A 9469-nucleotide genomic window follows, 5' to 3' on the forward strand; every position below is an offset into this window, starting at 1 on the left:
AATAAAAATGAAGGAGCTCAATATGTATATAAAAATACATTTAAATTTAAAGTTAATGAAAATATAAACCTCGTCTACTTAAATGTTTAATTTAAATGTATGTAGTGTTCAAGCTTTAAAGACCTTACAATGCGGGCTGTAATTCTACAGTCGCCGAGCTAGATGGCGCTGCAGCCCCACAGAGGAGGAAACGCCTGGTCGCCATGTTTTCTTACGTGCGCTCGTTGACCGGTGTGAGACAGCACGACAGGCAGAGGTTACCTCATATTATGAAGAATGACAATAAGTACCTAAATTCTTAGTATTAATTATAGACAGATACAGATAAATGTATCCAGAGGTGCAGTTAACACAGTGAACCCCAAAGAGAAATCCGCCAGGTGGCAGAATCGACACAGTGAGTGTCCTCACAGGTGCTGTTGCTCCATGACTGCAAATAACTGTGAAAACAGCTGATTTCTGACTAACTGCAGAGAGAAGACAGCCTGTTTTATGAGCCGAATGAAAAAGAGCTCGGTTATAAGTAAATTTTGTCGCTACTTGTCGCACTTTTTCAAGAAGCTGATTAACTTTCTCACGATGCGACGGTTTTTAACGAGAGTCGTAAACAGAGTTCTGCTGAGCGCGTCGTTTTCGCCTGCGATGGGCACCGAAGCAGAAATACACACTCAAGGCCGCCGAAAGATGGTAAGTGTTAAAGCTCGTAATCAGCTGCACGCTGTGTGCTACACTGTAACTTATCAGACAGCGGTGTGTATTTACTGCTAAAGGTTTTCTACGCCGCTATAATCTTTGTCATCAGAGTCCACCAAACTCCACTCAAAAACCTGAGAATTTCACGTTTTGGGGGGTTTGTTAAATTGTTCATCACATTCCTACATTTTCAAGACACTTCCCGAGTCACTCAAATTCACTCTGTTATTCGGTGTAATTGTCATTAAATGAATTAACAGTGTGATACTGAGTATTAATGTAATCCACACAGCTTCAGTCTCACTGGGCTTATAATTGTTCTAAAGCAGCAATAAAATTGATAGATTATATTAATAAAAATGCAAAAAATAAAGGCTTTCCGAGCCAACCTTATTATTGTTTTGTTTTTATTTTATTTTAATAAGCATATCTGTCAGTTTGCTTTTTAAGTAGTGTCAGCTGTGCTCCCCTGTGTTAACCTGTCCTCACCTTTGCAGTGAATGAAAGCTCAGGAAAGACCCTGCAGTGTTTGCAGTGTATCAGCAGCTGTACAGCCTGAGTCTCATTCAATACAATGTAGTCTATAGGTGTTTCTCTGTTAACAGAGCTGTCCCTGCTCTGTTAACGTTCTGTCCCAGAACACGCATCGTCAGGTAGATGGCACCTGAGCAAAATGCTGTTATTAAAACATTTTTTATTAAATGTGAGTTTATTCCCAATCAAAAACATTAATTATGAAACCAGTAAAAATACAGGGATATATACAAGTTCGATAATATGTCTTAAGTTGATTTTAAATAGTTTTAGGTCATTTCTGAATATGAAGCAGCTTATTTAGAAAACAACCCATCAGAGAACTGTCTGGATTTGAGTCTAGTTTCAGCTTAAAGAGCTTATTTACTGAGTTTGGATTGTAGTTGTCGCACAGCTACGATGCTTGAAATTCACACACAATAATTGCTGGTAAATATATTTGCTTTTCAGCAGATGTGTCGTCTGAAAATATGTAACAATCTAACCGTGCAATTGAGCTCAGCTTCAGGTGAAGGTGTCAGCCTGTAACTGTGTGTCTGTGCTGCAGGTGGTGGGTCTGGGTAACCCGGGGATGGAGGGTACCAGACACAGCGTTGGTATGGCGGTGCTTGGCGCGCTCGCCGCCCGGCTCGGTGTGGCAGACCGCTGGCGTGGTGACAAGCACGTGTCCGGTGAGGTCATTTTGTCAGAAGTGAAGCAAACAGATGTGGTGCTGCTCCGTCCCCGGCTGCTGATGAACGTCAGTGGAGCGTCAGTGGCCAAAGCAGGTGAGGTCATTTCTGTCTGTAACTGATTTCCTTTTGTTAAATTTGTTATCCTGTTACATTAATGAAAAAAACAGGTTCCATATAGAAATCAAACTAAGGAAAAAAAGGAGTCTGTTCTTGGTTTATTTTTTAAATAATGTTTTTATTAATCCAGCTGCTAAATACGGCATCAAGGCTGAAGATATCCTGCTGGTCCACGATGAACTGGACAAACCTCTGGGGAAAACTGCCCTCAAACATGGAGGAAGCGCCAGGTGGGTCATTCTTTATGACAGGGCTGGATCTGGGATTGCTTCCGACTCGCCGTGCTCTGTTTTCCTCATCTTAAATATATGAAATCCCAACTGAAGTGTGTTCAGTGTTGAGGTAAAGCAGTCATTCAGGTATTATCAAGGCATATTTCATTTTGCATTTATAGCCAGTAAGAACAAATATCTAAACAGATATCTGCTGCTCCTTCTGCTCTTTGGTTTGATGGAGTCTCGCCTCGAGTTGCTGCTGCTTTTAAGCAAACATCTGGATTGCTCACATTGATGTTTCCACACAGCAGAGCCGTGAAGTGTGGCTTTTAAACCAACTCCATTTGGACCCCTTCTTCCAAACTCTGCAGCTGGAGTTACTCTGTCATCAGGAAAAACAACAGCAACACGGCCCCGTCATGTCTTAAAGGCCTCACAGGTCCCAGTAGAGCACTTCTCTCTCAGACTGCAGGATTACTTGTGTTTCCTAGAATTTCCAAAAGTAGATCCAGCTCCTAGTTTGGGTTCAGCAGACAGATACCCTCTCTACTTTTAAAATCAGGCTTAAAACTTTCCTTTTAGGAGCTGATGGATGGATCAGGTGACCCCTAAGTATCCATTAGTTATGCTGCTGTAGTGTCAGGCTTCCTGTGACTGCTGAGGACTTCTCCACTCCCCACCTTGTGTTTCTGTGCCACCACAGCATGTCATTACCTTCAGTCTTCTCTCTGCTGTACTTTCTGTTTTGTCCTTAGTCTCTCTCTGTGCCCCTCCCTCAGGAGCAGCTATGTGCCGGAGTTCTCGTCCCCTTAAAGGGAGTTTTTCCTTCCTTCCTTCGGGTTTTCTCTCTATACTCAATATAAAGCACCTTGGGGCCAATGCTGCGACCTGGCTCTGTACACGTAAGATTGAATGGATCTGAACTCTCATCACCTCGGTGTTCACAGCTGTCTGAGACAGGAAGGCAGCAGCAGCACTCCCAGAAAAAACAGCAAACTGAGCCCCACTTTCTAAAACCAACACACTTCCAATCAGCGCACTGCTTCTCTCCTGGGCCTGAGTCATTCTGCTGCATCTCTCCTCCTCATCCTCTTACTATTTTGGTTCTTGATTGTGCTGTTGTGATGGAGCCTCCCCGAGCTCTTAGGAGTCTTATGCTACCTGGGTGTTACAGTTACAGATGGTCTGTCTCATGGATTTTGGGCCATGATATTTGTTGTATATTATTAACTGTTGTGTCATTATACTTCCCACCAACAATAGGAAGGGTGTTCAGCTAGCAGGCCCCCCTGCAGTATAAAGCAGTGAAGGCCTGCATGAAAAGCTATGGTAGGAATTCCAGCCGTGTATAACCAGATGGTCATTTATGAAAATTTAATATCATGCAAGAAACTACAGCTGGTACATCTGATACTGAAGACCAGACATGAAAACCACAGAAGAAAGTGTTTGTCAGACTGACCATAAACGCTGCTTCTTCTTCTTCCTCCTCCTCACAGAGGTCATAATGGAGTCCGCTCCTGTGTGGACTGTCTTCAGACTGATGTAAGTCACTGCTCACTGTGTGTGTGTGTGTGCGCGTGTGTGTGTCATGACTCTGGATTCTATTCTGATTTTATTTTAATGTTTGATTTATATTGTGGTGTTAGTGCTGTTTGACCTGACCTCATAATGATGATAAAATAATATCCTTGCTCATGTTAAAAGTTGAGTAAAATTTTTTTTTTTAAATTACTTAACTGTTGACACACTTTGCAGGCACTGAATATCAGCATACAGTGCTGTGCAAAAGTCTTGTGCCACTCCTTGTTTTTGCTTGGAAAATGAGAAATGAATGAAGTGATCGCTCCATCAGACCTGCTGCCACTGATTCTCACTCCAGTTCTTGTGTAATGTGACACACCTCCACCTTTTCTCCCCGTTTCTCTTCCTGAAGAATGGCTTTGTTACAGCCGCCCTTCCACCGAGGCCGTTTCTGATGAGGCTTCATCAGACAGTAACTGTTTCAACTGAAGGGCCAGATGCATCTCTCAGGTGCCGTATCAGGTCTTTGCTGGCGTTTTCATGACTTTCAGATATGAGAAATCTGTCGGGTAGAAGGTCTGGACTGAAAATGAGTGAAGAAGCTGCCTTCGGAAAGCTGGAGAACTGCTCAGGACCGCTTTAGAGTCTGACTGGAAGCAAACTGTACAGAAATGAGGGGTGGCTCGAGACTTTTGCACAGTACTGTAATCAAACACTACCTGAAAACATGGAACATATGCTGTTTGCAAGAACACAAATTCTGAGCCAATAAAATAACAATTTGGGCGATGCGAGTGTTTTTGTTTGCTCCCAGTCCCGATGCTCGGTGTGAACAGACAACTACTCACTGTAGATGCTGCCTCGTGTGCTCGGAGGCTGCAGACAGTCAGCAGGCTCCATGATCAGAAGTGCACAATTGTGATTGGATGAAAATATGAAGTGTTTGCTGTGGAAAATTTGCAGCTGAAACCCAGAAATGAAAAACAGGTGTACCTTTTTAGTGCGTTTAAAGAGAACGTAACAGAAAGAGGCTGAATTTGGGTCTGAACACCAGGATCTCGTGTCTCCTGCAGGTGATGCCCAGGCTTCGGATCGGGATCGGTCGGCCGACTGGGAAAACATCCGTGGAGCGTCACGTTCTGAGCAGGTTCACCGCAGAGGAGCAGAAGGTTCTGGACTCTGTTTTGGTCCAAAGTGTGGACCTCCTCCTTTCCCAGCTCTGCCCGCAGGACTCTCAGTGCGCCTCCTCCCCAGCAGGGGGCAGACAAGCAGCACAGACGAGGAAGGAGAGGGAACGCTGGGTCTCACCAGCTGAGGACTCTGCCTCGGCTCAGAGCTGAAGCTGAAACCTGAACTCTGTTATCACACGTGAGCACACACGAACCACTTTTTTCTTTATTTGCTCTCTTAATGCTGACGTTACATGAAAAGAGAGAACAGGTGAATCCTGGTGTCAGACAGTGAACTTTATTCATTTCTGTGAGAAGCCGGCAGTGAAGCCTTAAAGATTTGATCGTGTTTTTACTCTGAAGACCTCATAAACCTCAAAATATGGTTACTTGATTTCAGCAAATGCAAAGCTCAGCCTGTGGCAGAGGACGGACTGATACCTGTGAGATATGAAAATATACTGAATTAAATGAATGTGACTGATTTTCATGCACATTAAAGGTGGCTGAACGTTCTTCTTGTAATCTTTTAAATTGCATAAATCTGTTGTAGGCACACAGAAGCTTGTGAGCCAGTTCACACAGACCGTCAGAGAGAGCTGAAGGTTTTGGTTTGTGGTTGTTTTACATCGCAGCATTTGGATAATGACTCACCTCAAGAATGTATCTATAAAAGGCTTCTGTTAATACACTCACCTCATTAGTTACACCTTAGTCCTGAACTGGACTGGATTCCTCAGAGATTTTGGCCCTTATTGACGTGATAGCATCACAGCTGCTGCAGGTTTGCTGGCTGCACATTGATGATGTCAGTCTGTTAAGTGATGATGGTCGGCAACAGTTAGCAGGCTGTGGGGTTAAAACCCTGGAGATGGTTGTGTGGGAAAGTCCAGGTATGCATTCATGTGAATGTCCTCACAAACATGTTTGTGTGTGTATGAGAGCCCCTCCCTCTGCACACAGAGTGGAGCAGGCCACCTTCACACTGGTAACAGAACATTTTTCATCAAATGACCTCAAACTGCACCGACTGATCCACAGCAGCTCGCTCAGACTGGACGTAAAGTTTTCAAAACAGGCAAAGAAGAGTTCAGAGGTTCCTAAAAATATCAGATTCACCCCCCTGAGTGACATGTAGATTTATTAACATGTGATGGAGTGTTAATAAAGGTTTAATATATTTCCCCCTGTGCATTTTGTACTTTCTTCTTGCAGTCAGTCAAAGGTCAAAGTCTCTGAGCCTTGAATCTTCAGTTATTGATTTTTCTGTTATTTGATGATGGTGTTCAGTGCGAGGCCTCCTGGGTGTTTTCTGTTCATGAGCACTGTCACAATGAGGAGCTGAACTGCTCTAAAACAAAAACCGGTTTAAGTTCATCTTTTGTACGCGAGAGCCGGCCTCCAACATACGGCGCTCCTCACACACACATCCTCTCCAGCTTGTCCTCCTGATGTGGCTCTTTGGCCAAAAACATATTGATTTCCTCTTCTGATTGTCCCACTAATTGCACTCTTCATCAATTATGTGTCTTTAATGAGTTGCATCCCGTCAAGAGGCACGCTGCATTCTCACACTGCTGAGAATGCCAGAGGAAGGACAGCGAGAGGGATGGACGGTTCGGTGGGGGACAAAAAAAAAAAAAAGGCAGCAAAGAGCATTTAAAACAGCGGAAAGAGGCCGACGAGCCGCTGAATGAGGGAAATCAATACAAAGGAGGCCAGTAGATTGCGATGGAGAGCCGAAGAAGAAAGGCAGGCAGAAACAAAAGGGGCCAAACATTGTTAGAGCGTTTTTTTGAGGCCTTCTGTCCTGCTGCAGCTCAGGGGTACAATAGCTGCAGGGACACACTTGTGGACATGAGGGAGAGAAGGGGGGGCTCAAAGGAAACTTCTATGACCCCCCCCAACACACATGCACACACCCTTAGCACCCCTCACCCTCCTTTAAACCCCTCATCTTTCTTGCTGTGACCCTGTTGAGCCACCCTTTGCCTCCATCAGGCCACTTTCCCAGCTCTGCCTCTCTGGTCAGCTTTATGAGACTTCACCAGCGGCTTCAGTAACTTTTCTTCTGCAGGGGTCAGAGGTCAAAAGCAGGCTGAACACCCGACCTTTAGAGAAAAACCTAAATTTATTCAAGAACAGCCCTCAAACCCTCCCCCTGTGCTCTATCGCCAGGAGTAGCAGCCCAGTGGGGGGTCTTCCCTCTAACTCTGCACAAGCACAAAACGAGCCCTCGAACTCCACCGGTGGGAACTTAGATAATTTAGGTTTTTAAGTAGAACTACATTAATGGTACATTTATATTTTATAAGTGACACTTTGTCTATAATCCTTTGGAACACTTTCCAGACTCAGTTCAGACCATCGTGGTCCTATTTTTTTAAAGGATTATTTTGCACATTTCCAGGTCCAAGTTTGTATTCGTGGACTCAACTAGAGAAGCTTAGATCCAAAATGATCCTTATTTATCTTACTGTGGGCCTTACTGCAGCCCTCAGTGTGAAACAAGCTGTTGTAGCTCCTCTTTCTTTAAGGCCACCCTCCCTTGAAGCCAACTTAAAGCCAACTCTGATTGGCCTCAGGAGGTTTTAGCAGCACATGGGGGATCCTTCTGTGCCCACAGCCAGAGCTGTATGACTAAAATGATCATATTAGAGATTTCCTGTTTCTATGGCATCACATAGATCCAAGTGTTGGACAAAAATTCCCATGACTGTTGTGCCAAAGTACAAGTCCCACCCCCTCCATTTTAGCAGACTAGACTAGGAACAGCATAGCAGGTCTTTAATGCACAGTTTTGATGAGATGAAAGTAACTTAGTGAATTTGTGGATGTTTAATGAAGAAATCTAAAACCACCAGGCTCATATTTTAGTTTTGACTTAACTTCGAGGCTGAGTTTGAGTTTGGATGGATGGATGGATGGATAGATGGATGGATGGATGGATGGATGGACGGATGGATGGATGGACGGATGGATGGATGGATGGATGGATGGATGGATGGATGGATGGACGGATAGATGGACGGATGGATGGATGGACGGATGGATGCATGGATAGATGGCTGGAGCTCTAAGAAGGAGAACTGTAGATTTACACATGCTGGGAAGGTCTCTTGGAGCCATTTCTAAACAAGTGCAGATTCCTGGATCATCAGTTCAAACATCTGTACATAAATACAAGTTGATCTGATGTGTCACCATTTTGCCAAAGTTTGGAAGAAGATCCAAACTGTCACCCTCAGATGAGAGGAATTGGTTAAGATGTTCAGGAACCACCGAGGCTCCGGCCTGCCATGAACTGGAAACTACTGGAACAGCAGCATCACTGTGAGGTGGGTTTTATATCTCCATGGAGTGAGAGGGTGCTGACCAAGAAAGAAGCTCCTGCTCCAAAACCAACACCTTCAACTGCACTGAAATTTGCAGGTGCCTGCGTGGACGAGCCAGATGCCTCCTGGAGAAAGGTTTGATGGTCAGACGAGACAAAGAGTGAGTGATTTGGCCTTAATGACGAGGTGTGTTTGGAAGGGTAAAGGTGAGGCTTTCAAACCTAAAACCATTATATTTATAAAAGAAATACTTTATTTTTTATACTGGTGCAGATTTTTGTAACTGCAGAAAAAATAAGGCTGTAAATTTTGTTAATCTGTTTAACATTATATGCCTATAATATTTGTTGTACTGAGTGATGATGATAGGATGGCTGAGAACACCTTTATTATCTCTGAAACAGATCCTTTAGTGTCCTCGGGGACTCACTGTGGTGCTAAATAGTAAGCTAACAGCGACCTTAATGTATTTTATCTCTTCATGTATTACTGTAATGTTACAGCAGGGACATGTGGGGCATCTGAGGGTCCTTCAGCATCACTACAGTTTCTTTTTTTTCCTTCTTCCAGCATCACAGAATAGACCGAAGCCATCCTGGTTTCCCATGGCACTTCAGCGTGTTACAGTGAATCCAGGCCCGTCGGGGATCCCTTTCTCATTCGCCTCTTTCCGATGAGCAAGCATTAATAACGCGTCCTTTTCCCCTTTCATAGCCATAATCTCCAGTGATCTCAGGCCTCCTGCACTAAATTATTCTTACAGGCCCATGAAAAGGCAGCAGCGGGGCCCTTTAAGAGGCAAATGAGCATCCAACGTGCAAAGATGTTCCCAGCAACGGAAATGTTAACTCACCCTATAGAGTGGAGCGGGGCAGAGGGAAACCACTGGCATGTCTGATGAGGGGATGGAAGCGTTTGCCATAGCCCTGAAGGCAAAGCCTGCTGGGTAATTTATCCTTTAACCCCTTGTCTAACTGTTTACTATTGGCTTTAAGCTGATGGGTTTATTTAGGGCAGTTCACAAGGAGTGCCACAGCAGAATAAAAAGGATGCTGACTCCACAATGTAGGTTTTATTTCAAGGTTGCAGACCACCGCGGGAATCCGAAAGTAACTCTGCTGTGGGCAAACCGCTGATGCCATAATTAAGATATACCTTAGATTTCGCCAGCATTTCAAAGCACTTCTCTCAGTTTGGAGGATTCTGCA

The 9469-nt window shown here is 44.3% G+C and overlaps 1 protein-coding gene across 1 annotated transcript; it reads left to right on the forward strand.

The window, feature by feature from the left end:
• Positions 1 to 492: 492 nt before the first annotated feature.
• ptrh1 (peptidyl-tRNA hydrolase 1 homolog) lies at positions 493 to 6109 on the forward strand. Its single transcript, XM_030723426.1, has 5 exons — positions 493 to 687; positions 1775 to 1994; positions 2149 to 2248; positions 3733 to 3778; positions 4831 to 6109. The coding sequence occupies exons 1-5, from the start codon at positions 493 to 495 to the stop codon at positions 5095 to 5097; spliced, it is 828 nt and encodes a 275-aa protein (XP_030579286.1). The 3' UTR covers positions 5098 to 6109.
• Positions 6110 to 9469: the final 3360 nt, after the last annotated feature.

This window comes from Archocentrus centrarchus, unplaced genomic scaffold (genome assembly GCF_007364275.1).
Source record: "Archocentrus centrarchus isolate MPI-CPG fArcCen1 unplaced genomic scaffold, fArcCen1 scaffold_26_ctg1, whole genome shotgun sequence".
Lineage (NCBI taxonomy): Eukaryota > Metazoa > Chordata > Actinopteri > Cichliformes > Cichlidae > Archocentrus > Archocentrus centrarchus.

What these genes read in the sequence shown, in the direction of transcription:
- ptrh1 (XM_030723426.1), top strand. Translation starts at nt 493, where the DNA reads ATGAGCCGAATGAAAAAGAGCTCGGTTATAAGTAAATTTTGTCGCTAC. An exon ending in CTCAAGGCCGCCGAAAGATG is followed by an intron (nt 688 to 1,774) that starts GTAAGTGTTAAA and finishes TCTGTGCTGCAG; the next exon opens with GTGGTGGGTCTGGGTAACCC. An exon ending in AAACATGGAGGAAGCGCCAG is followed by an intron (nt 2,249 to 3,732) that starts GTGGGTCATTCT and finishes TCCTCCTCACAG; the next exon opens with AGGTCATAATGGAGTCCGCT.